General features: G+C 41.4%; 1 protein-coding gene across 1 annotated transcript; it reads left to right on the forward strand.

Moving 5' to 3' along the window:
• Positions 1–27,622, forward strand: LOC115437501 (laminin subunit gamma-2-like). The gene is made up of 21 exons (XM_030160700.1): positions 1–188; positions 1,685–1,861; positions 2,195–2,312; positions 2,682–2,791; positions 2,974–3,105; positions 3,349–3,538; positions 6,115–6,227; positions 6,904–7,296; positions 8,017–8,250; positions 11,265–11,401; positions 14,376–14,535; positions 14,700–14,905; positions 15,996–16,075; positions 19,217–19,354; positions 20,546–20,690; positions 20,817–20,966; positions 23,223–23,337; positions 24,305–24,501; positions 25,973–26,131; positions 26,283–26,382; positions 26,986–27,622. Exons 1-21 carry the CDS (start codon positions 113–115, stop codon positions 27,237–27,239), a joined length of 3,384 nt encoding a protein of 1,127 aa, XP_030016560.1. The 5' UTR covers positions 1–112; the 3' UTR covers positions 27,240–27,622.
• Positions 27,623–27,936: the final 314 nt, after the last annotated feature.

Genomic DNA, 27,936 nt, shown 5'->3' on the forward strand with positions numbered 1-27,936 from the left:
AATGTGGACAGGATGTGTCCAGACCTGCAGATCCACAGCCATTAAAAGCCTCGGCTCTGATCACATCTGCACTTTAGTTCACGCATCTGGACTTTTATGACATTCATCAAACATGAGGACCTTCTGGATGTCAGTGTGCGGCATTTTGGTGGCAGTTTGTGGCGTCCAGGCCACCTACACCTCCTACTGTGAGTGACTTCTTCTCCTTCATCTTCTTCTCACTCATCATCTTCTTCTCCTTCTTCCTCTTCTTCTTCTTTTTCTACTACTTCTCCTTCTTCTTCTTCACCTCTCCTTCTCCTTCTTCTTCTTGGACCTTTTCCTGCCTGTTGATGGGTCTCGTTCCAGGAGTGGCTTCAGCCTCATACAGACCGTTAACATGAATATGGAGCTCATGTTAATGTTTCAGACAGTTTTAGAGGAATTATATGTGTGTTTCCACCATGTTCATACCAAACGTTTAAAGGTGCTGGAGACTTTCGTGACCAATTTTTCATCAAATCTGTCCATCCTCAGTCATATCCTCAGTATCATTTGTCCGTTAGTCTTTCTGTCATTACTCACCTGAACCTCTTCCCTCATGGTGAACAGTTTCTTAGTTCCATCCACCAGAAACAAACCATGTGTTTACAAACAGAGCCAGGAGGGAACTCGGGCATCTGAGGAATTTTGTGGTGACGTGCATTGTGGGAAGCGAAGGTTCGCACAGCCGCCTGACAGCAGCAGCTAGAACAGATACGACATGGAAACGGCAGGAGCTCCCTTCCTTCTATGCATATTCCTCCAGCCGTTTCCGCGTTTCAGATGTTTCCACGTTTTTGTTTCATCCATATACCATATGGTTGTGCTGCCGCTGTCAGGTGGCTGCACGAAGCTCCGTTTCCCACAATGCACGTCGCAACAAAATTCCTCAGATGCCCAGTTCCCTCCTGGTTCTGTTTGTAAACACACGTTTTGTTACTGGTGGATGGAACTAAGAAACTGTTCACCATGAGGAAGAGATTCAGGTGAGTAATGACAGAGAGACTTACGGATTCATGATACTGAGATTTGACTGTGGATGGACAGATCTGAGGAAAAACTGGTGATGAAAGTCTCCAGCACCTTTAAGGCTTTAACTGGTTTTACATGTTTGTTTCTCAAACTTAAACTAAATAAATAAAACCACAGTCATGTTGCTCCAGTGTCTGAGTAAAGTTTAAACATTTAAACAATAAGAGTAACGACAAAAAGACATAAAAATGTAACAGAAAAGCAGTAAAAAGTAACAAGATAAAAAAGACAAAAAAGCAACAAAAAAGCAGTGAAAAAGTAAGAAGATAAAAAAAGATGTAAAAAAAAAGTAACAAAAAAGTTTAAAAAGTTACAAAAGAGAAAAGCTGCAAAAAAGATGGCAAAATGTAAAAAAGTAACAAGATTCAAACTTCTTTTCTCAAAATAGAAAATTCAACTGGATCCATAATAATAATAATGATGATAATAATAATAATAATAATAATAATAATAACAGGTTTTATTGTTTTCTTTTTACTGGTTGAGTTCAAGGTAGTGACTGAAAGTAAAAGGTCACGGATACAGGAAGTAGAAACAGTAGACAAATAAGTCCTGTCCTCTGTCCTCTGTTCTGATTGGTCCTGTCCTCTGTTCTGATTGGTCCTGTCCTCTGTTCTGATTGGTCCTTCAGCCACACTGCGCTGCGACTGTAACGGCAGGTCTCGTTACTGTCTTCGGGACGCCTGGGGTCTGCGCTGCGTCGACTGCCAGGGACACACCGAAGGACGCCGCTGCGAACGCTGCAAGGACGGCTTCCACCAGCAGGGGGCGGAGCCAGGCTGCACGCCCTGTCGCTGCAACACTTCAGGTAACGAACCGCAGACGCCTGTTCACATGACCATGAAAGTTTGACAACTGTTCGAATCAGATCATTGTAATAATCACATGTGATGCGTTCACTGTCACTTTGGAAATAGGAGAATCCATAAACCCTGGTTTAGTTGTTTCAGTCCATTATCCGATTTATTTCAGAGTTCGTACATACATAGCAACATAGAATCCGACTTCTGTTCTTGTTGTCTACATCACTTCTGTTTTCTGTCATTTTTTTCCCACGTTTAGATGTAACAGAACTAAATAAATCTGAATAACGGGTTTGAAGATATCGCAGTATTGGATTTAAACTGTGATCTGTCCGCAGGTTCAGTCAGCGCCACATGTGACAGCAGGGGGCGCTGCAGCTGTAAAGACGGCGTCACCGGAGAAAAGTGCGACCGCTGTCCCGATGGACCGATGGGACCCGACGGATGCACACGAAGGTGAAGCACAAGACAGAATAATGTCGCAGTTACAGCCTCAGCAGTTGGCAGAATCTGACTTTTCTCCTGTTCCTTCAGTTGACTTCGTTCATATTAGTTTAATCGACAATCAGTAAGAATCATTTATATCAGCGATAAAAGTGGCAACACAGAGAAACAGACAAAAACACGGAAACAAGAAAACAACATACAACTAGAAGAGACCGACAGAATAGATGAAAATGACACGATGAGATGAAAATGATGTAAAAGTCGCAATTAGAAGAACATGACATAAGAAACAAAATGAGATGAAAACAACTTAAACGTCACAGGAAGGAGAAAACGGCATCAAATTCACACCAAACGTTTGCTTCTTTCTGTTCACAGGCGGCAGCTCAGAGAGGATTCTGGGAGTTGTTTCTGTTACGGTCACAGCAGCCGCTGTCGGGCAGAGTCCGGCTTCTCCGTCTACAACATCACCTCCACCTTCAGTGATGGTAACCTTTCACAGTAAAAGCCTCCTGACGTTCTGTTTTTCACAGTAAACGCGTCTGATGTTCTTTTTTTTTTTTTTTTTTTTTTTACAGTAAAAGCGTCTGATGTTGTTTTTCATAGTAAAAGTATCTGACGTTGTGTTTTTCACAGTAAAAGCATCTGATAGTGTGTTCTCTGCTTCCAGGGCTGGATGACTGGAAGGTGGCGACGCTTCAGGGCGTTACCCCTGACAACGTCCACTTCCGCTGGTCACCGAAACACCAAGACCTGGAGGTGATCTCATCCAACAGCCTCCCCATTTACCTGTATGCCCCAGGTGAGCACAAGCCCCGCCTCCTCCACCTGATTAGGATTATTACTCCTTTTCTCATTGGTTTCTTTCTTCTCCTCTTTCCTTTCTTTCCTTTCCTGTTTCCTCTCCTCTTTCCTTTCTTTCCTTTCCTGTTTCCTCTCCTCTTTCCTTTCTTTCCTTTCCTGTTTCCTCTCCTCTTTCCTTTCCTTTGCCCTCTGTTGCGTCCTTTCCTGACCAGGCGTCCTCTCTCTCTCTCTTCTCCTCCAGATCGTTACCTGGGGAACCAGTTGCTAAGTTACGGACAGAACCTGTCCTTCTGGCTGCGTCTGGACCGCGGCGTCCGTCACCCGTCCGTCTATGATGTCATCCTGGAGGGGCAGGGTCTGCAGGTTTCGGCCTCGCTGGGTGACCTTCGCTCCATCGTTCCCTGCGGTCAGAAACTCCGCTACAGTTTCAGGTGAGGCCAAACCCCGCCACCCACGTTCAACTCCGCCCACACTGAGCGCTCCGGTCCGTCACAGATGAAGAATCCCGCTGCTGCGTCAGAACAAGTAGAAACAAAGTCTGTGAGTGGAATCTGCAGCCCAGCGTTGGGTTCTGCCACGCCCACAGACACTGACTGACACTCAAAGGAACATCTGAGCACCGACACCGTCCAAACAGCGGATCACACACCCATGAAAAATGGAGATGAGCCCCAGATAATTACACATACAGTTCATTCACAATTCACAAATGGACCTCAGTCTGTGGACCCATTGAATTAGGTGTTTCTGTTCTAACAGGGGTCTGGGATCCAAAACAATAAGGACTAATGTCAGAATGGAGTTTGATATTATGGGATAGATATCCTATTGATTATTAATATTGATGTTTGTGTGTCTGACCCTCCTGAACAGGACATCTGACAGCTGGAGACAGGATGTGTCCACATATTTATGTCCACATAGTTTAGAAACATGATCAGATGTGATGACAGTAGATGGAAATTATCATGTACAGTCAGAGCAGGAAAAATATGACAGACATTTAGAGGAAGAACATTTAAAGCTGCAGGAGACTTTCGTGACCAATTTTTTTATCAGATCTGTCCATCCTCAGTCATATCCTCAGTATCATGAATCTGTACGTCTGTCTGTCATTACTCACCTGAATCTCTTCCCTCACGGTGAACAGTTTCTTAGTTCCATCCACCAGAAACAAACCATATGTTTACAAACAAAGCCGGGAGGGAACTGGGCATCTGAGGAATTTTGTTGCGACGTGCATTGTGGGAAATGCCGGTTCGCTCTGCTGTCTGACAGCAGCAGCTGCTACAGAACCGAGGTGGAAGCGGCAGGAGCTCCCTTCCCCCTGTGCTTGTTCCTCCAGCCGTTTCCGCGTTTCAGCCGTTTCCACATCGTGTTTTTTTCATCCATATAATATCATATGGTTGCACTGCCGCTGTCAGGCGGCGGTGCGAGCCTTTGCTTCCCACAATGTATGTCGCGACAAAATTCCTCAGATGTCCCAGTTCCCTCCCGGCTTTGTTTGTAAACATATGGTTTGTTTGTGGTGGATGGAACTAAGAAACTGTTCACCATGAGGAAGAGATTCAGGTGAGTCATGACAGACAGACTTACAGATTCATGATACTGAGGATATGACTGAGGATGGACATATATGATGAAAAGTTGGTCATGAAAGTTTCCCGCACCTTTAAAATCCATCAGGTCGTATTAGCACCACATAGGAAAAACAAAAACACTTATCACTATGAGAATAATGTCGTAATATTATGAGAATAAAGTCATAGTTTAAAAAAACCCTCATAATTTAACAAAAATAATGCCATACTTCACGGGCGCTGCTACCAGTTATAGGCCCCATGAAAGTGTAAACGTTGTGGACCCTACAGAAATGGACTATGTTCTCAATTTGTCAGACCGGGGTGGGGGGTTGGGGTGGGGTCCACAAACAATGTCACTTACAATAGCATGAAAACGAAACTTAAACTTAACATGCTTTAAACCAGGGGTGTCCAACCCCCATGTTTTAGATTTTTCCCTCTTCCAGTCCACCTGACAGTTATTATCAGGCTTCAGGCCAGCAGGCATTATAATATTTTTCCACCTGTTTTTAAATTACAACTTCATTTTCGTAATATCATGACTCTTTCTGTATTTGACTTTATTCTCATAAAAATACAGGTTTTATCTCGATATTTTACGATTTTATTCTCGTAGTGACCAGTGTTTTTATTTTCTTATGTGGCCCTAATACGCCGCTGTATAAATCAGTCATAGACTTAAAAAAAAATAAGAATAAATAAATAAATCAATGTTGATATAAATTCAGTCCAAACCATCTGTGAGTCATTTTAGAAACAAAGACAATAATTGAACCCAAACGAACCAATGCACTGATATTTATCCCATAATATAAAACTATATTCTGATATTAGTCGTTATAGTTTTGGATCCCAGACCCCTGTTAGAAAAGAAACACCTGGATTCCACAGGTCCACACACTTTAGTTCATACTTATGATCTGAGGAGAATGACATGTAAAATACCTGAACAACCAGATTAGTGAGAGGGAATTAAATGCACAGTTCAGCATTTCCACATTAAAATCTAAAAAAAAGTCTAAAAACCATGAGTTCAGTTGTAGATTGAGTTGACTTGAGTTTATTCACAGTTCCATCCTGTTTGATTCTGTCTTAATGTTAATATTTAATAAATTAACAGGTTATTTTACTGATTTACTGAGTGACTGAGGTCAGTCATGCACATGTTTAGGGCTTTTAATGTCATATGTAATAAGGGCGTTAACCTGAAAATACAAGCCGTGTGTGGACGAAGTCATACAAATGGAAAATCAACCATAAAACTGGATCTGACCAATCCCACTGAAGTCCTGAACAGAAGGGGAGGGGGGGGGTGACCTTTGGTCCTTGTGTGAGTCTGGTGCCAGAGTCTTTGTAATGGGTTTTTTTCAGTCTAATAATCTGATTGGCTGTTGTAAAGGGGTGTGTTTGTGTCGGACCTACAGACTGGATGAACGGCCCGGCAGCAGATGGAGGCCTCATCTGTCCCCCTTCCAGTTCCAGACACTGCTCCAAAACCTCAGTGCCATCAAGATCCGAGCCACCTTTGGAGAAAACAGTGAGTTTTCATTATTCCTCCACAGTGTCCATGTGTGGGTCGGAGTTCAAATCCCATCAATGTGTCAACCTTTACCTGCAGTCAGGGCTCAGGGGTTAAAGGGTTAATATGTGAACCTTTACCTGCAGTCAGGGCTCAGGGGTTAAAGGGTTAATATGTGAACCTTTACCTGCAGTCAGGACTCAGGGGTTAAAGGGTTAAATGTGTGAACCTTTACCTGCAGTCAGGACTCAGGGGTTAAAGGGTTAATATGTCAACCTTTACCTGCAGTCAGGACTCAGGGGTTAAAGGGTTAAATGTGTGAACCTTTACCTGCAGTCAGGACTCAGGGGTTAAAGGGTTAATATGTCAACCTTTACCTGCAGTCAGGACTCAGGGGTTAAAGGGTTAATATGTCAACCTTTACCTGCAGTCAGGACTCAGGGGTTAAAGGGTTAATATGTCAACCTTTACCTGCAGTCAGGACTCAGGGGTTAAAGGGTTAATATGTCAACCTTTACCTGCAGTCAGGACTCAGGGGTTAAAGGGTTAAATAAAACCACTGAACCAACGCTGAGTCCTGTTGTGTTGGACTCAGTCGGCTGTAAACTCAAACTTCACCACTAGATGTCACTAATTTACACACTGACTCTTAACCTGAAGTCATCGTGGTTTCGTGTCTCCGTTGTCTCCACAGGTCGTGGTTACCTGGATGACGTGCAGCTAGCATCAGCTCGCCGTGGGCGTGGCATCCCGGCTCACTGGGTGCAGACCTGCGCGTGTCCACCAGGATACGAAGGCGACTTCTGCGAGCGCTGCTCGGTGGGTTTCCGGCGCAGTCGGCCGGCAGACGGGCCGTTCAGTCCGTGCGAGGCCTGCGGCTGCAGAGGCGGCGGCTGCGACCCGTTCACCGGGGACTGTTACTCTGCCGACGAGACGTCCCCAGAACCCAGCTGCTCCGATGGCTTTTACCGTGACCCGCTACCGCCCCGGGCCTGCGTGAAGTGTCCCTGTCCAGACGGGAGGTCCTGCTCGCTGCCCGCCGGGTCCTTCCAGCCCCAGTGTGACCGCTGCCCCACGGGAACCACCGGTATGTCCATGGGATCCACATTAACAGTCGATTCAAATGAGTCTGAAAATGTAGCCGCAAGTGGCAACGAATGGGTCCGAGCAGCGGAACCATCGAAGAACATGAGTGTGTAAACTCTCCACAGGTACAGGGACCAGGACACGGAACCAGAATGAAGGTGCACAAAACAATCTGACCAATATCTAAGCATTTTCTGTCATAAACCACACCCACATTAACCCTTACAGACCCAAACGTCCACCTTTAACCCTTAAAGACCCAAACATCCAAAGTCAGAGTTTCAAGACTAAAGTCAGAATTCTGAAATTAAACTTACAATTCTGACTTTTTTCTCAGAACAATAATAAAAAAAAAAAAATTATATATTGGACCTTAATTACATTTTTTTCCCAGTGGCACTAATCTTATTCCATAGATCTGTACACTACTGAACATGTGTAAAGGATAAACTGAGGCAGATTATTGGTCAAATTACACTTTTACTTTTTCGCTCTTAAACCATGAAATAAATGCGGGTCATTGTTTCTGGGTTTATTGTGTTATGATGTGACTTTAGTTCATTTTGCTCTGAATGTGGAACCTTATACTGTGAGCTCGTCGTTCCTGCTGTAGATGATTTGAATCTATTGTCTGTCTGTGGAAAAGTGGTGACCTTTGACCTGTAGATCAGCTAGTGCTGAGGGGGTTGTGACGTGGTCCGTGTCCCCGTTTCGCCCTCAGGTCCTCAGTGCGACGTCTGTCTGGAGGGCTTTTACCGTGAACCAGTGCGAGGCGACGGCTTTCCACAGCCCTGCGCACGCTGCCAGTGTAACGGACACATCGACGTCAACGTGGCGGGAAGCTGCGACCGCCGCGACGGCCGATGTCTGCGGTGTCTGAACAACACCAGGGGGCGGAGCTGCGAGGACTGTCTGCCCGGGTTCTACCACCGTCGAGCTGGAGATGCCTGCAAACGTAGGTCAACGTCAAAGGCATGCTAGCGCACATCGGAAAAATAAAACACACGGAGTCATGACCAGGATAAAGTCGTAGTTGAAAAAAACTCATAAATTAACAAAAATAATGTTGTACTTTTATTCAATTAAGTCTTCATATTTTGAAAATAAACTGACAATAATGTGATAAAAAAAGTCATAATTTAAAAATTAAGTAAGTTAAGTAATTCGCTCCAAAGCCATTCGGTTCTTTACAGTAAAGTAAACCCAAACGTGTAAACACGCTAACTAATGCTAACGTGTTGATGGTAGGTTAACAGGCTCGTATTTGGCCGTGCTAGTGCAACACCGGAAAAATGAAAACACAGTTACTACAAGAATAAGGTCAGAATATTTTGGGAATAAAGCCATAATATTAAGAGGATAAAGCCGTAGTTTAAAAAAAACAAAAGTCACAACTCAACGAAAATGTCATTCTTTAATGGGATTAAAGTTGTCAAATTTTGAAAATAAATTTGCGATAGTGTGATAAAAAGTAATAATTAAAAAATTGTAAGCCTCAAATAAGTTAAGTAATTCACTCCAAATCTGTTCAGTTCTTCTGACGAAACAAACCCAAACGTGCAAACTCACTAACACTAATGTGTTGATGGTGGGCGGGGCTAATAGTCTAAGTATTTGGTGGGCGGGGCTAATAGGCTCAGTATTTGGTGGGTGGGGCTAATAGGCTCAGTATTTGGGGCTAATAGGCTCAGTATTTGGTGGGCGGGGCTAATAGGCTCAGTATTTGGTGGGTGGGGCTAATAGGCTCAGTATTTGGTGGGCGGGGCTAATAGGCTCAGTATTTGGCCTTTGTGCATAAACCCTGAATGAAAGTAGAACCTCACAGAATGTTCCAAGTTCTACATTACGACTTTATTCTTGTAAATTATGATATTTTTCCTGCCTGATTTTAAATTACGATGTTATTCTCATAATATTATGGCTTAAAGATTCCTTTTCTTTTTTGTTGGACAGATTTTAAAAAAGTAGATTTTTTACCTTTCCATGTAAACACACGTAGCCTTCGTCTGAAGGGTCATGTGATGTTACTGGGACAGGTCTTATCACTGTCTGATCCGTTAATAGATTTTTTTTGCAAACATCATTTCTTCAGTTTTCTACGGAAGAGTATTAGGGCTACTGGAAAAACAAAAATTTTAATTAAAGTCCAATATATTTTTATCTCCACCAGGAGGTATTGTGATCACTTTGCTTTGTGTGTTTATTAGCAGAGGGGGCAGATCTGTCTTGGCGGAGGTCTTATTATTATGAGAAAAAAGGCAGAATTCTGACTTTTTTTCTCAGCATAACTATAATTGAAAAAAATAATTCATTGGACCTTAATTTTTGTTTTTCCAGTGGTCCTAATCCTCTTCTATAGTTTTCTGTTCTAATGTGCATCTAAATTAAGTATAGGAAATAAAATAAAGGAAAATACTAAATACAGAGGATAATGTTAGAATAAATGATGATAAAACATTTAAAAAAGGTGAAATAGAGAGAAACATTCACTGAGGAACTGTCATAAATGAGCCCTGGGTGTGTATGGGTTAAAGACCCTACAGACCCCACAGAACCTACAGACCCTACAGACCCTACAGACCCCACAGACCCCACAGAACCTACAGACCCCACAGACCCTACAGACCCCACAGACCCCACAGACCCTACAGACCCCACAGAACCTACAGACCCCACAGACCCTACAGACCCCACAGACCCTTCAGAACCCACAGACCCCACAGACCCTACAGACCCCACAGAACCTACAGACCCTACAGACCCCACAGACCCCACAGACCCTACAGACCCCACAGACCCTTCAGAACCTACAGACCCCACAGACCCTACAGACCCCACAGACCCTACAGACCCCACAGAACCTACAGACCCCACAGACCCCACAGAACCCACAGACCCTACAGACCCCACAGACCCTTCAGAACCCACAGACCCTACAGACCCCACAGACCCTACAGACCCCACAGAACCTACAGACCCTACAGACCCCACAGACCCTACAGACCCTACAGACCCCACAGACCCTACAGACCCCACAGACCCCACAGACCCTACAGACCCCACAGACCCTACAGACCCCACAGACCCCACAGAACCTACAGACCCCACAGACCCCACAGAACCTACAGACCCCACAGAACCTACAGACCCTTCAGAACCCACAGACCCTACAGACCCCACAGAACCTACAGACCCCACAGACCCCACAGAACCTACAGACCCCACAGACCCTTCAGAACCCACAGACCCTACAGGCCCTACAGACCCCACAGACCCCACAGAACCTACAGACCCCACAGACCCTTCAGAACCCACAGACCCTACAGACCCCACAGAACCTACAGACCCTACAGACCCTACAGACCCCACAGAACCTACAGACCCCACAGACCCTTCAGAACCCACAGACCCTACAGACCCCACAGAACCTACAGACCCCACAGACCCTACAGACCCCATAGACCCTTCAGAACCCACAGAACCTACAGAACCCACAGACCCTACAGGCCCTACAGACCCCACAGACCCCACAGAACCTACAGACCCCACAGACCCTTCAGAACCCACAGACCCTACAGACCCCACAGACCCCACAGACCCTACAGACCCCACAGACCCTTCAGAACCCACAAAACCTACAGAACCCACAAAACCAACAGAACCCACAGACCCTACAGAACCCACAGACCCTACAGAACCCACAGAACCCACAGACCCTACAGAACCCACAGACCCTACAGAACCCACAGAACCCACAGAACCCACAGACCCTACAGAACCCACAGAACCCACAGAACCCACAGACCCTACAGAACCCACAGACCCTACAGAACCAACAGAACCCACAGACCCTACAGACCCCACAGACCCTACAGAACCCACAGAACCCACAGAACCCACAGACCCTACAGAACCCACAGAACCCACAGAACCCACCCCCATCCTAACACATGTTCTCTGTGCTTCCAGCCTGTGACTGTGACGGTCCTGGTTCTGAGTCAGATCAGTGTGATGGCTCTGGACGCTGTCGGTGTAAACCGGGCTTCAAGGGTCAGAGATGTGAACGGTCCGACTGTCCCGCCTGCTTCGACCCCATCAAAGACAAGGTACACGCCCCTTTGACAGCTGGATCAGACCTGTTGGGTTGAACCCCTTTAAGACCCAAATGTCCATCTTTAACCAGAACCACCTACTGATGGAACTGTTCAATACCTGTGGATCCACTGACCAACTGGCCCACCGAAGGGTCCATTCTGGCCCATGGAATGAATTTCCAAAATGCAAAAATTAATTTGCAATTAAATGCAAAAATTTAACAATCAAGGATGATTTTAGTTTAGGTTCCACACAGGACAAAATGATTTCTAAGAAAGTGAAAAAAGCCTTAGTTCTAGAACACTTGTCTTGTTTTTCATCTAAATATGGGAAAAACATTTTTACATAACAAAAATATTCTTATAAAATAAATGAATAAACTTTTTCTTAATAAGATTTTCCAGCTATTATCAAGGTGATTTTATTTCTTGCCCTCAGCACTGTTGGCTAAAATTCTAGGATTTTTGTCGAGTTTTAAGGCACATATTGGTTTTTATAGCTGATAGTTTTTTACTTGATTTAAGAATTCTAGACAAGAATGTTTTTTCTGACTCCTTTGGCAGAATTTTTTGCTCAATATAAGACAATTTGATCAGATTTAGGAATATTAGGCTGATTTCTAGCTGGGCATTTTTTATATGATCTAAAGTAAAATAATAGCATAAAAACCTATAAATAATGAAAAACTAGTCCAGCTGAAACCTGGGCAAAATGAGAAACTGTTCTTATTTTAGTACCAAACTCTAAATTTTTAACAATATTAAACCTGTTACCAGATGTGTGTAACACAAATGTACAAATGATAATTGGACATAATTTTCTTACAAAATATAATTTTTTTCAGGTTATTCACATTTTTTTGTGAAAGCATAGTTTGTAAATGTAAATATTTTCACAATTTAATGTTTTTTATTGCACCAAAACAAAGAGAAAAAGTTGTCATCATTTATAGGTTATTCATTATATTTTATTATTAACTGGTGTAAAATACAGTTCTTCATCTTTTCATGGTCGTCAGATTTGACCCATTTGGAGGTTCAGAGGCTCCGTAGTTACCGTGGAAACACTGTCATCTTTTCCAACATTGATTCACCAGTAAAACCCATGGAGTTGGATCAATAACAGTGGATAGACACAGTGGGATTATGTATATTATGTAATAAAAAAAAAGGAACAAAAACTAGTAAAAAAATTGTTTATAAAAAATAATGGGGAAAAATATGAAAATTGATAAAAGAAGAAAATAAGCAACCAAATAAACAAATATGGTCAAAGTGATCAATAAAAGGAGCAAAAATATATAATAAATCAACAAATAATAAGTAAAATAAACCACAAACTGAACAAAATTGGAAAAAAGGGGAAACAAAAATGGACAAAGTAACAAGTAAAATGAATAAAAATAAGTAAGAAAATAACGAAAACAAAATAATCAATAATATAGAGCAAATAAGCAAGAAAATGAACACAAAATTAACAAAAAAATAATAAGCAAAAATGAAAAAAAAAAGCCCCAAACTGAATGAAGCTGAAGGAAAACTAATAAACCCATGGAGTTGGATCAATGCCAGTGGATGGACACGCTGGGTTTAAGTTCAGTTAATGACAGATTTAACTGAAAAAGACACTGTTTATTTAGTTTGATCTGTTTCTGATATAATAACCTTTGAATTTCCATGGAGCTTTGATTAACATTTACATCAGAATAGAATAGCCTTTCATGTCATTGCCCAGAAGTTACAACGGAATTGTGGCGTGTCAGGGGTATCCAAACCCGGTCCTCGAGGGTCAGGTTGGGACACCCCTGATCTACATGATCAGTTAATTAAATATAAGAAAAATAACTGATTTTGCAGAAGATAAAATGATATATGACTTTGGAAAATATAAATGTAGAGAAGTCAGTGAACAAACAGCTGTAGGTTTTAAAGGGATCCCCAGGGGTAAGTGTTATTCTACACTAACGTTCAACAAGTGAACATGTAAAAACAGTCACATCCTGTACATTTATACTTATGAACCATTCAACACAAGGAAAATTCAGCCAATATGTCGGTAGCATTTATACGTTAAACTACAGGTCGATTTAAAGCTGCACTGTAAGACTGGGCAGTTGAGTTCACTTAAAAAGTCTTAGATAACTCGTTGCCTTAAAAAAATGTAGGTAATGAATAATGAAAACTTGAGTGCATTAAACTTAAATGCTTGATTTGAATGGAATTGCTATTTTAAGTACAACACACTAAATGCTTAAGTTAATTTAACTTAAAATTTGTTGTAGTGTCCATTGCTTTGTATAATCATTATTAGACTTAATATCATCAGTTCTTTGGACTCAATTCCTAGTTGATTTAAATTAAAATCTTCTGCAATATTTGCTTTGTATAATTGTTCAACTTAATATATTGTAGCGTGGATGGAAGTCAGCTCAGTGCCATTTATCCAGTGCAGATAGTGCTTTTAATTTAGTGAAGCATAAAGACTTCCAATGTACAAGACCAATCCTAGATGAACAATGAATCCATAGTTCGTCCTGTGGCTCTGACTCATGGTGCAGCTCTACAAAAGTACAAAAACAAACACAAAAAGGCCAATAAACACTGACATACACACATTCAGTCCAAATGAACACTAACAGCACAACCCCACTGAACCCCTGCACAGAAAAAGAACACATTTACAACAGGCCCAATACCCACAATGCAGTGCACAGATAAAAAGGTGTGGTCATGACTAAAACTGAGTGATTTAAATCCATTCAACTTAAACTTTTTCAAACTTTCGATTATGTCTACAAATTAGTAAAATATACTGAACTGATAGTAATGGAATAAAACAGAAATCATTTAAGTACATTGGAATTAAAGCCTTTTAGTGAATACAAAGTCCAGGCTTACAGTGTGCGTTCATTCAACATCCAGAGCTCTACTTACTTCATGAATGGGATGTGGTGTTATGGGAGTAAACAGGCCGTTTGTGTGGCAGGTGGAGGTGTACGCCACCAGGGTCCAGGATCTGGAGACTCAGCTGTCCCACATGGAAGGAGGAGGTTCAAGCCCATCCAACAGCAGGGCCCTGGAGGAGGAGCTAAGAGCAGCCCAGGAGCTGGTGGAGGAGCTGAAGGAGACCGCCGAGCAGATAGGAGGTGAGGAGAGAAGATAGAGGAGAGGAGGAAGAGAGGAGAGAGGATGTAGAGAGGAGGAGGAAAGAGGAGAGGAGGGAGGAGAGAGGAAAGCAGAGGAGGAGGAGGAGAGAGTAGGAGGAGAAGCTAATGTGTGAGCCCCTGTCCTGTGGTGTCCTGTCCCACAGACCTGGAGAGGACGCTGCAGACTCGTCTGTCGTCCATCAGCCGTGGACAACTGTCTGAGGAACAGGACATCCAGAAGATCGCAGACACTGCAGATGACATCCAGCAGAGGCAGCAGACGTACAGGAGGACGGCAGGACGGGTGGAGACACTGATCAAAGACATGAGACACAAACTGGACCAGGCCAAAAGCAACCTGAGAGCAGCAGTAAGAGTTGAACTAGAATAATAATAATACATTTTATTTGTAATGCACTTTACATTTTTATCTAAAAACCTCAAAGTCCTACAGGCAGGGCAAAATAAATATGATTAAAACAGAAGTTAGAAAATAAACATAGAAAGCAAATAAGACCAATAAAAACAGTACAATAAAGACAGTTCAAACAGGTGAAGCATGCACGGATGTGGGGAGATTATGGATATGCTTTCCTGAAGAGAAAGGTCTGGGAGGGCGTTCCCATAGGTCCAGCAGGAGGGGGACACCCTGGGGGGGGGGGGGCACCCTGACACTGGTGTTTGGACAGACCCTGACCTGGCTTCTGTGCCTCTGGTATACGTTGGAGCTGGTTCCACTTCCCTGGAATGATGAGCCCCATGAATTTGTCATGTTTAACACCCCCCCCCCCCCCCCCAGATAAGCCGACACATCAGCCCCTTTTCCACTTGTGTTCTGGAATATTCCCCCTTTCTTCTGTTCTGTCGTCTGTGTAAATGAAACAGTGGATCATGTGGTTCCTCCTCTCTTCCACCTCTGTTGGTAGGAACAGAGCTCATAAAGGTGGAACCAGGATTCAGGAACGCTATGGTTGGTATTTCTAGGTTCATGTGTAATGACTATAACCTTTGAATATTATGTGAAAATACAGAATACAACTTACTCTGCCCACACAGTTTCTTTATTACACCAATGACATATTTAGTTTACATTAATAATTCCAGTTCTCACTGATACTTACAATTACAAAATAGAAGTTGTGACAGTTAACCTAATAAATATTACCCCACTAAAAAAATCACTTTTTTTTCAGTGTAGTAATAAGAAGTTTACTTCATCCCATCTGCTATACTCATCTGAATAATCCATTTAGACACTGAACTTAATCTCTTGTCCCTGAAGGTTTATTTGGCTCCAACAGACACATTTGAACAAACATGTGGGACCAAAGTCAGACGCTGCTTTACTGATGTTTGAGGGTTTTCATGGTTGTTCAGGTTCTACACATTTTTATGACGTAGTTTCAGCTTCACATTCAAACCCAGATACTGACGTTGTTTCTGGCTCCTCCCTCTTTCAGGACATTCCTGTAGGAGATGCTCCACCGGGTCCAAACGTCCTCTGGTCTCTGGCCCAAACGGCTCAGAGTCTGGCCCAAAGGTGAGTCCCACAGTGGGGGGGGGTGGCAAACATACAGCCCGTGGGCCAAAAACCGGCCACCAAAGGGTCTGATCCGGTCCATAAAAAACAAACATCCCACTGAAGGTATTAACAGTAAAGGACGTTGAACTAGTTTAGTTCAGGTTCCACATTCAGACCAATAGGATCTACAGTCAAATAAGAACACAATCACTTATAAATAAGGACCAATACAAAAAAATAATAAGAAATAAATAATGACATTACACTATGAAAATATTTAAATTTACAAACTATCCTTTAACAATAAACTGTGAATAACATGAACAAGTACGAACAACCAGAAATGTCTAAAGAAAATTAAATTTTATCAATATTCTGCCTGTTATTAAATGTTTGTGTACTATAGAGGGTCTGCACGTGACGTCACCACTAGTGGAAGTCACCACAGTTCCACCCACTGAGTGGCAGAAAGAGGGAGATGAGTGACAGCGCTGGCTTCAATACTGTCTAAACTGAAGAACAATATTAAATAAAAAATGGGGAAGAGCTGTTGTATGATTGACTGTAGAAACAGGTTCTTAAAGCAGTGGGAGTTATCGTTTTACAGACACCGAAAGACAAAGAAAAGAGAAGTAGATGGATCCACAAATCCAGGAACCCAAACCTAGATCTGTGGATCCTGTTTGGTGTCAGCTAACATTCATTTATGCTGAATTTTTGGGTCAAATCAGACCTGAAATGACGTATTCTTCTGGCTAACGGTACTTCTTAGCGCAGCTCTTGGTTTCATGATCAGATCTTTCATGGTTTTTGTCTCATTTTGTGATTGTGAACCTTGTGCTCCTACATGATTAGTAAACTAACTGAAACTGAGGCTAACCCAGTTTTCAAATACGGGGGAACTGGAGAATAAAGCTACGACGGAGTATTAGGACCACAGAAGAAAAGAAAAACACTGTCACTACGAGTATAAAGTCATAAAATATTGGTATAAAACCTGTAATTTTATGAGAATAAATTTGAATACAAAAAGAATCACAATGTTATGAGAACAAAGTCATAGTTATAAAAAAAACCTCATAATTTAACAAAAATGTCATTCGTTTATGAGATTAAAGTTGTCATATTCCGACAATAAAGCCATAATATTACCAGAATAATGTGTTAATTTAAAAACAGGTGGTATAAATCTCCTAATTTCCCAAAATCCAGTGGTGCCCTGCTGGTCCACAGCAGTAGTATCTGTGTTGGATAAAGGACTGGATCTGAACTAGACTCAGTAAATCTGCTCAGTCCCAGTAGATCATGCATATATTCACTGGGGTCAGTCCATGGTCTACTGTAAATGCACTTTGGATCAGCTGGTTCTGGGCCCTAGTTTTGGACCCTGGCTGTCAGTCCTGATGAAACCATGTATATTTGTTTCAGTTAAAAATAGCGCTGATCCCCTCCACCCTGGATCAGGTCTGGATCCTCCATGTGTGTCCACATGTCAGTGTTCGTGGACCACTTGTTCTTTGGTAGCTCGTACAGATCCATGTCCAGTCCAACTGTCCTTCATTTAAGTTCATATTTCACATTTTCCCGCTCTGGCTGTGTTTACTGCTATACTCCGTCATGTTGAGCAGGTTGGTTTTTGCCACTCAGTCTGACTTAGAGGGGTGTGGCCTGGGGGGGAAGTGACGTATGTGCATACCCTCTATTGTGTCATGTTCAAGTGGAAGCATAATATTGTTAAAATTGCACTTATTTTTCTTGAGAAATTTCTCTTTTTTCCATTTTTTGTGAGAGGATAGTTTGTAACTGTAAATACTGTATGTTCGTAATTGAATGTTATTTTTGACACTAAATCAAAGACGCTGTCATTATTTATGGGTTACAGATACAGTCGGCAATGACGTCACAGCTGGGGGTGGGGAAATCCGAGGGGGAAAAGGGCTTGATTTGATTTGATGTTTGGAGTACATTTCAGAACAGGCACTTATTTTTCCACAGTCAGTGAAGTACTTTAATCCGTACTTCTACTTTTACCAGACTTTTGTACACAAGTATCTGTACTTCTACTTAGGTACCGAATGTGTACTTTTGTACATGTTACAAGGAAATCTACACAAATTGCAAATGTCAAACAAACTTCACTATCATTTAAACAGTTAATCTAATATTCCTGACAGTCTAGGATTGTTTGGAAATGGTTCACATCCATTAAACTGATCTGAAATGAAGTGTTGACTGAAGACATACACAGGTTTTGTTGTTGAGTCCATAATCTGACAAACTTGGCCTCTCTTCTGATAGTTTGAAGCCATTTTGTCCTCCTTTGTGGTTCCATTTTATTATTTGGTAAAATGTTAAACTTTAATTGGTGATTTTTTTGGGTTCATTTGCGGAGCCAAAGGGCACTAGGGCTGTGTATTGGCAAGAGTCTGGAGATACGATAAAAACACAATACTAGGATCATGATTCGATATAGCACGATACTGTTAAAAAGGCAATATTTTCTTTGTTTCTTGTTTTTTAAAGATTATTTCCTGGAAGAATTGAATTACACCAGAAATATGTACAAATACTAAACACATTTTTATTTGATCAGAACAGGATCTAATGCTATATCACAAAATGTTTCTAATTCTCCTAGTTTCCAAAGGAACTAACATCTACCTCTCAGACAGTAAAAAGTGCTTTTAGGATGCTTCAAATAACCATTATTTAATAAAACAGTGTTAAATAATAATAAATAAGATATAAACAATAAAGAAAAACAAAAAACAAAAATGAACCTCCACAATATCTGCATTTGAATAAATACCTAAAAATATCGATACAGTACTTTTTAATATCGATACAGTACTGTGAAATGAAATATTGCGATATACTGCAGAACTGATATTTTCTAACACCTCTAAAGGGCACACAGCGACTCTGTGGCATTATGGGTAATGGCAGAGACGGGTTTGTTTTCCCCCTTGGCTCTAACCGGATGAGATGTTTGTGGGGGTTCCCGTTGTTGCCGTCTGTATCTGTGGTGTTCCTCTTGTACTGGTCTGACCCACTTGAGCCCAAATGGGTGTGAATGTGGACCCTGGACTCACCAGAGTCAGACGTCCCTGCCGTGCAGATGGACGCTGTGATGTGTGATGTGTCCTGTCCGTCCTGCAGACATCAGGCCAAGGCGGAGGCTGTGGAGCGAACGGCCGACGAAGCTCTGAACGCCTCGGACAAAAGCCTGGCTCTGGTCCGAACCCTGATGAACACAGAGAAGGAAGTGACCGAGCTGACGGGAGACCTGAAGACGGCGTGAGTACCGACTGTTGATCTGAGACCAGGCAGTCAGGGACAGGGGCGTCCAAACAGCAGTAACCATGGCAACCAACACCACCCACCCACAACCGTGGGTAGTGGAGTAGACGAGTCGAGACGAGATTAGACTAGACGGGACTAGATTAGAGTAGACGGGATTAGACTAGATGAGACAAGCCTAGATTAGAGTAGACGGGATTAGACTAGACTAGATTAGACTAGACAAGACTAGATTAGACTAAATTATATTAGACTAGACGAGATTAGACTAGATTATTAGAAACTAGAAACTAGATTATATTAGACTAGATTATATTAGACTAGACAGGACTAGACTAGACTAGATTATATCAGACTAAACTAGATTCTATTAGATTAGGCTAGACTACACCATATTAGACTAGACTAGATTAGACTAGACTAGACGAAACTACATCATATTAGACTAGATTAGACTAGACAGGACTAGATTAGACTAGATTATATCAGACTAGACTAGATTCTATTAGATTAGACTAGACTACACTATATTAGACTAGACTAGATTAGACAAGACTAGACGAAACTAGATTAGATTAGATTAGACTACACAGGACTAGATTAGACTAGACGAAACTAGATTAAATTAGACTAGATTATATCAGAACAGACTAGATTCTATTAGGTTAGACTAGACTAGACTACACTATGTTAGACTAGACTAGATAGGACACGACAATATTATATTAGACTAGACTAGATTAGACTAGATTATATTAGACTGGACTAGATTAGATTACACTAGATTATATTAGACTGGACTAGATTATATTACACGAGATTATATTAGACTAGACTATAGTACATTATATTAGACTAGACTAGATTAGACTAGACAATATTATATTAGACTAAACTAGATTAGACTCGACTAGAATAGATTAGACTAGATTATATTAGATAGATTGTATTACATTATATTAGACTAAACCACATTAGATTAGACTAGATTAAAAAGAACAAAATAACAAAATCTACATGTGCAAAAACATGCATATCTACAAAATAAATACAATGTGTAAAAGTCTATTGTTGACGGCGTACTATATATAAGTAATAGAAGTACGTAAGTAATAATAATAATAATAATAATAATAATAATAATAAGTAGTTGGAGCTCCTGCAGACTGATGGTGGTTGCATGTGCAGGTATGATCAGACTTCGGCCCATGTGAAGACATTGGAGAACCAGGCGACACGTCTGAGCACCGAGGCCAAAGACCAGAGCAAAAGGGCCGATGGTCTGCTGAAGGACATATCCGACATGGAGCAAAACATCCCATCATCCCTGAAGGTAAGTCCCCAGGTCGGCCCCGTTTGACCTTTTGCTCTTCCTGTTGCTTTGTGACCTTCTCGGCTTGGTGTGACCAAACACTTTGTTCACTTAACACTGCTTGATCTGTGTTCCCATCATGCTCAGGGGGACGTGGACGCCATGGCTGCCCAGCTCCGGGGTCTGACGGAGGCGGTGGATGGGAACCTCATGAGCTTGGAGACGCTGCAGGACGCTGTGCAGGACCAAAAAACCACCACTGAGGACCTGCTGACCAAAGGCAAAGGTGCACAGAAGGTACTGAAGGATCATGAGAGTTCAACCCATGTTTAAACTGTCCTCTTGAAATCTGTGAAAAACAAACTGGAAACAAACACATATGTGAGTATGATGTTGATGGTGACTGCAGTGAACGTGTATGTGTCAGTGAAGCTGCAGGAAGTCCATCATAAACAGACGTCACACTCATCAGTATATATGACATGATTCTATCAGAGTTATGACTATTATTACTGACATCACCTTATAGAATTTATCCTGTCATCGTTAGGGCTGTAAAAAAATATCAGTTCTGCAATATATTGTGATATTTCACTTCGCAATATTGTATCGATATTAAAAAGTACTGTATCCGTATTTTTAGGTATTTATTCAAATGCAGATATTGTGGAGGTTCATTTAAGTTTTTTTGTTTCTATTTTATTTATTATTATTTAACACTCTTATTAAATAATATTAGTTCCTTTCTTGGTATTGCACAAAAATAATGTTCTGATGTTAGTTATGAATTCATAAAATATGATCATTTGAACAGGATCTTAAACTGTAATGTCTGTAAAACAGAATTTCAGTTTGAACACAGGAACATTTTGTGATATAACATTAGATCCTGTTGGGATCAAATAAAAATGTGTTTAGTATTTGTGCAGATTTCTGCTGTAATTCAATTCTTCTAGGAAATATTCTTTTAAAAAAGAAACAAAACCAATAAAAAAAAATTGCCTTTTTAACAGTATCATGATATATCGTGATATATTGTATCATGATCCTAGTATTGTGATTTGTATTGTATCTCCAGATTCTTGCCAATACACAGCCCTAGTTATCGTTACACTATAAAGACATACATACACATACATATGTACATGCATTTGTATATAAATATATATACATACACACACAAATATATACATACACATATGTATGTGGATATATATATACATGCTGTGTGTGTGTGTGTATATATATATTTTTTTTTTTTTATGAAAGGGAAGTGGACTGTGTGTGTGTGTGTGTATATATATATATATATATATATATATATATATATATATATATATATATATATATATATATATATATATATATATATATATCTCATACTTCTGTATTTTTGCTCAGTTAACAGACTAGTGAAAATGGTAAATGGATAGGATCAGTATTTGGGCAGATATTATTCATTTTGAAAACAAAAGCCTTATAATCACGTTGCTATGTTCAGAATCACATGAACACTTTGGCGGTGACTGCTGGACAAATGTGGTACAGCATGCATGAATACACAACAAATGGCTATGCTGGGGGACTGGGATGTTGGCCCTAAGGGTCTGGATGTGGATTTTAAGAACACCCCCCTTTTCACACCCCACCCCTGGTACTGACGATGATGCTAATGTGGACAAAGGATCAATAGAATTCTATCTAATCTAATTTGATCTAATCTAATATGTTCTAATATAATCTAATCTAATCTGTTCTAATCTATTCTAATCTAATGTAATCTAATCTAATCTAATCCGATCTGTTCTAATCTAATGTAATCTAATCTAATCTGTTCTAATATATTCTAATCTAATCTAATGTAATGTAATCTAATCCGATCTGTTCTAATATAATGTAATCTAATCTGTTCTAATATATTCTAATCTGGTTTTATCTAATGTAATCTAATCTGATCTGTTCTAATCTATTCTAATCTAATGTAATCTCATCTAATATGATATGTTCTAATCCAATATAATATGATCATTTCTAACCTGATATTATCTAATCTAATCTGTTCTAATCTAACCTAATCTGTTCTAATCTATTCTTACCTGTTCTAATCTAATACAATCTAATCTAATCTGTTCTAATCTAATCTAATCTAATCTGTTCTAATCTATTGTAACCTGTTCTAATCTAATATAGTCCAATCTAATCTGATTTGTTCTAATATAATCTGTTCTAATCTAATGTAATCTAATCTAATCTGTTCTAATATAATGTAGTCTAATCTAATCTAATCTAATATTATCTAATCTGATCTGTTCTAATCTAATGTAATCTAATCTAACCTAATCTGTTCTTATCCAATCTAATCTAACCTAACCTGATTTGATCTAATCTAATCTAACCAATGAACACATAGGATACTTCATTACCCAGACTCCTTCAGATGAAGAAACATCTGCTGATGAAACTGACCTGAACTAGAGGAACCTGTTGGAGACGTGTCAGTGCTGGACATCAATCACACACTGGACAATCTTTGTCTTTGATTTCCTGATGCAGGAGTTGGACAGACTTGTGGACAGAGTGAACGCTGCTAAAACCCAGACTGAGGACGCACTGAAACGCATCAACGGCAGCACTGATGATCTGGACAACATCCTGGACACGCTGGAAGGTATGGAGGACAGGAGGGGGAGGGGTTTGGAACAGTCTGCACCTGTAGAGGTTGTGTTCAGACTAGGATTATTTTATCAGAAACAGAGGAAAGTGAATAAACACTGTCTTTTTCAGTTCCATCTGTCCTTAACTGAACATAACCCTAGTATGTCCATCCACTGGCATTGATCCAACTGCATGGGTTTATTAGTTTTTATTAAATTTTATTCAGTTTGTGACTTATTTTGTTCATGTTACTTATTAATGTTGATTTCTTATTCATTTTTGTTCATTTTATTGATAACGTAGACTGTTTCTGTTTATCTTATTGCTTATTTTATTCTTTTTGCTTAATTTTGGTTCATTTTTGCTTTTTTTATGTTATTTTGGATTTTGTAAAGTTTTAACTCATTTTTGTGCATTTTATATAACATTTAATATATGTAAACCCAGTTGTCCCAACTCCATGGGTTTGACTAGTGAATCAATGTTGTAGAAGATGGCGGTGTTTCCACGGTAACTACGGAGCCTCTGAACATCCAAATATGGTCATATCTGATGACCATGAAAAGATGATGAACTGTATTTTACACAAATTATTGACATGGATTGATAGGATTAGTGGATCAACAGGAATTAAACAGTTTAGATCAGTAGATGGTTTCGGTTAAAGGTGGAATTTTTGGTCTTTAAGGATTAAAGGTGGACGTTTGGGTCTGTAAGGCTTAAAGGTGGATGGTAACTGGACTGCACTTCTACAGTTCTTTTCCACACCTTCATGGTGCCCAAAGCTCTTTCCATGATGTTCGTGTTTGAGTCTTTAAGAGTTAAACACAAACACTCCGACCACAGACGTCTCACAATTACAAAGAATCCATTGTTTTCTAACGAATTCAAACCCACGTCAATAAAACCTGGAACATACTTTCATGTTCTTGATGTCAAAGGGAAACCATGGCATTTACACTTCCTCCTCTTTCTCGCAGTGTTCGACCAGCAGATCAACAGCAGCAGAGCTCTGGCTGATGCTGCCATCCGACGTCTTCCCGTTATTAACGCAACCATCCAACAAGTGCACACAAACAACGCTAAAACATCGTCCATCCTTGAGGACGTGGCCAGAGAATATGTCAAAGCTGAGGGAACCATCGGCCAACTGAAGGAGGCACTGAACCATCTGGAGGTAAGAGCTGAGAAGACAGCACATCCTGAGTAAAGCTGGAGGTAGTGCAGCTCCACCCAAAGCACCTGAAGGATCAGATGAACCTCCAAACATCTGCAGCTCAGACGGTCACCTGGCATCTGAACTGAGCTGAACCTGAAATTTCACTGGGGTTCAAGTAACATTTGAACATCCACTCATTTTAAGGAAACCTAAGCAGTGGTGGATCCAGAAAAAACCAAAAAAAAGGGGGGGGGGGGGCAAAATTAACATTATAAAAACTTCAAATCACATAAAACTGCATATTTTTATTCTCATCCACAAATAAATTGAATCCAGTTGAACTGGATTGACCAGTTTATGAACGAAAGCACAGAGTTGGTTTAATAAGGTTGGACTCAGTTCTGACACTGAATTCCATTCCATTCAAATCATTGAACTTTAGACCCAACAGGATCCAGTCCAGGTCTAGGCCTAAGTTTGATCCCTGTGTGTGTTCAAACATATGCAGTTCTTCTGCCCGTTGGTTTTTCATACAGACCCAGATGCTGTTGAACAGACAGGTGTCTGTTCAGGATTAGACTGTAGTTTAGACTGAACTCCCTTTAACATGTAGACTCTGGTTATAAATAGACCAGCAGACCCCCCCCCAAATAAAAGAGATGGGAGAGACTTGAGGTGCATACATTTGCAGTTTAAAGTACATGTGGTCCAATAGTTTAGTACATAACACTACAGTCTATGACAGTGTTTATCAAAGAGGGTGGCTCTGCCCCCCAGGGGGTGTTGGGACACTGCTGGGGGACAGTGGAACGATAAAGTTTGGGGGGGGGGGGGGGGGGGGGGGAGCTGAGACCGAAATGGGGGGCGTTCATCTGTATAAGTATCAATATCAAGCAGTATGTTATGTCCCCCCTATAATAAGGTCCGTGGCAGCACCCTCCCCAGGTAGCCAACTTGTTATGGACTGGGGGGGGGGCCGCAGGAGACTCAGTGATGACGAAAGGGGGTGTTTGTTTTTAGATGGGTAAACGGGGGCGTGGCGCCAAGAGCAGCGGTAGGTAAATCCACCTTAGCTAAGCCATAGGTCGAGTTCCAGCAGAAGATGTTTAAGGACAAACATCATGTATTAAACTGGGTTTGAGAGGGAACAGGTGGCTGAAAAGGGAGACAGGTGGCTGAAACGGGAAACAGGTGGCTGAAACGGGAAACAGGTGGCTGAAACGGGAAACAGGTGGCTAAAACAGGGAACAGGTGAGGTGGCTGAAATAGGGAACAAGTGGCTGAAACAGGGAACAGGTGGCTGAAACAGGATGCAGGTGGCTGAAACAGGGTGAATCAGTCTAAACAACTGAAATGGAACCCAAAGCCTGAGCCCGGAACAGCACCAAATGTCAAAAAGGGATCAAGTATGAAGTGACCGACTGTCACATACTGATGACATCACACTGTAACTGCCAACTGTACTGACTGAGGTGGGCTTTGTCTCCAGGGAAACATGGACTCTTTAGCGCCTCACGCTGGTCTGTTGAATGAAGCCACCAATCTGAACCAGGAGAGTCAACGGCTCAGAACAGAAGCAGCCGCTTCAGCGTCAGACCTGAAGTCACATGTGGACCAGGCCAAGGAGGAGGAGGCCCAGGCCCAGGAGGTAAAGACTCCCTGGAAGCATGTGATTGGACGTTAGCCCCCGTCTGTGTCGGTGCTTTGTGGAGGTCGTCTGGGGTCACCGTGGTAACCACGACAGCATCTCTAGATGACGACTGGTCTCAGATGAGTAACGATGGGTTTCCTCTCAACAGGCCGCTGTCGGAGCTGCTGCAGCTTTGGATAATGCCGAGGACACGAGGGAGGCCGTGGGAAGAACCCTACAGGACGTCAGCCACCTGCTGGCAAACATGAGTAAGTACAGGCCGAACACCGCCGCTGGCTGTTCAGTCTGTAGTTCAGCCTACATGCCTACAGGACCGCAGTCAACATGTTGATCTTAGTGATTTGTTGTTGATGTAGCATAGCTAACATAGCCTGACACCTCTATTAGCTAGACAATAACCTAGAACAATTTCCCGACTTTCCAAAACGGAGTCATAACTTCCAAACTGGTAGACTAAGGCTCATATGATATTTTTCCCGAAGTGCACATTAACGCAGCTTTCATTAAAAAATTAGAAGTACATGCTACATGTCCAAAAGTGTCAGAAAACCCAGATATTTCCACTGTCTGCTGTTCCTACTGTACAAACATTCACAGCAGCAAAGACACAAGAAACTCCATATCTGCAAACAAATGCAAAGTGTCAGTAATGTGAATGATTCCTCCTGTGTCTGCTGTTTCCTCCTCCTCTTCCTCATCTTCCTCCTCCTTTTTCTCCTCCTCCTCTTCTTCCTATTCCACCTCTTCCTCCTCCTCTTCCACCTTCACCTCTTCCTCCTCTTCCACCTCTGCCTCTTCCTCCTCCTCCTCTTCCACCTCCACCTCTTCCTCCTCCTCCTCTTCCTCCTCAGACCGGTCAGGTGTGGTGGACCATCGTCGTCTGAAGGAGTTGGAGGAGTCGGTGGTGGAGGCTCAGAAGGAGGTGGAGCGTCGCCTCCGGCCTCGGCTGACCCTCATGGAGGAGCAGGAGACCGCCCAGCGCCGCCGCCTCGCCGCCATCAACCAGGACATGGATGCCATCCTGAGAGACATTGCCAACCTGGAGGACATCCTGAAGGCCGTCCCACCGGGATGCTTCAACAGCCCGCCCATTGAGGAGGCCTGATGTCATTGGACAGAACAGAGGACCAACAGCACAGTGGGCGGGGCTTAGTACAGGTCATGAAAGAAAAGATATATTCAATGGCACAAGTACAATAATGTTCAACAAACGTATCGACGCCATGGAATGACACGTTTTGACAAGTTGCACTTCAAAGATTTTATACTGAATTTGTCCAAATGATTCCAGTAAATAAGTAACTTTGGGTTTTTCACAAATTTTACACAATAGTAGAAAGTACTAAATATTTAAAGCAGTGGGATGAATCCATAAAGACCCAGAGCTGCTTTTATGTTAGTTCACAAATGACTTTTTTCTCTATTTTTAACCCTTCATAACTAATTTATCACCATTTATTCTAATATTATCCTCTGTATTTGACATTTTTCAGTCTAAATCCTGTATTATTTTATTTAACTCTCTGATCATGTGGATGTTTGTTAAACCTCAGAGTAAATTCAAAGGTTATTTCATCAGAAACAGATCCAACTGATTAAACAGTGTCTTTTTTTAGTCCAATCTGTCATTAACTGAACATGAACCCAGTGTGTCCATCCACTGTCATTGATCCAACTCCATGGGTTTTACTGGTCAATCAATGTTTAATTTTTTTTATTTTTTTTTTTGTAATTTTGTGGCCTATTTTCTCCATGCTATTTATTATTCAGTAAATTTACTTATTCACTTTTGCTCATTTCAT

Source organism: Sphaeramia orbicularis, chromosome 17 (genome assembly GCF_902148855.1).
Source record: "Sphaeramia orbicularis chromosome 17, fSphaOr1.1, whole genome shotgun sequence".
NCBI classification, from domain to species: Eukaryota; Metazoa; Chordata; class Actinopteri; order Kurtiformes; family Apogonidae; genus Sphaeramia; species Sphaeramia orbicularis.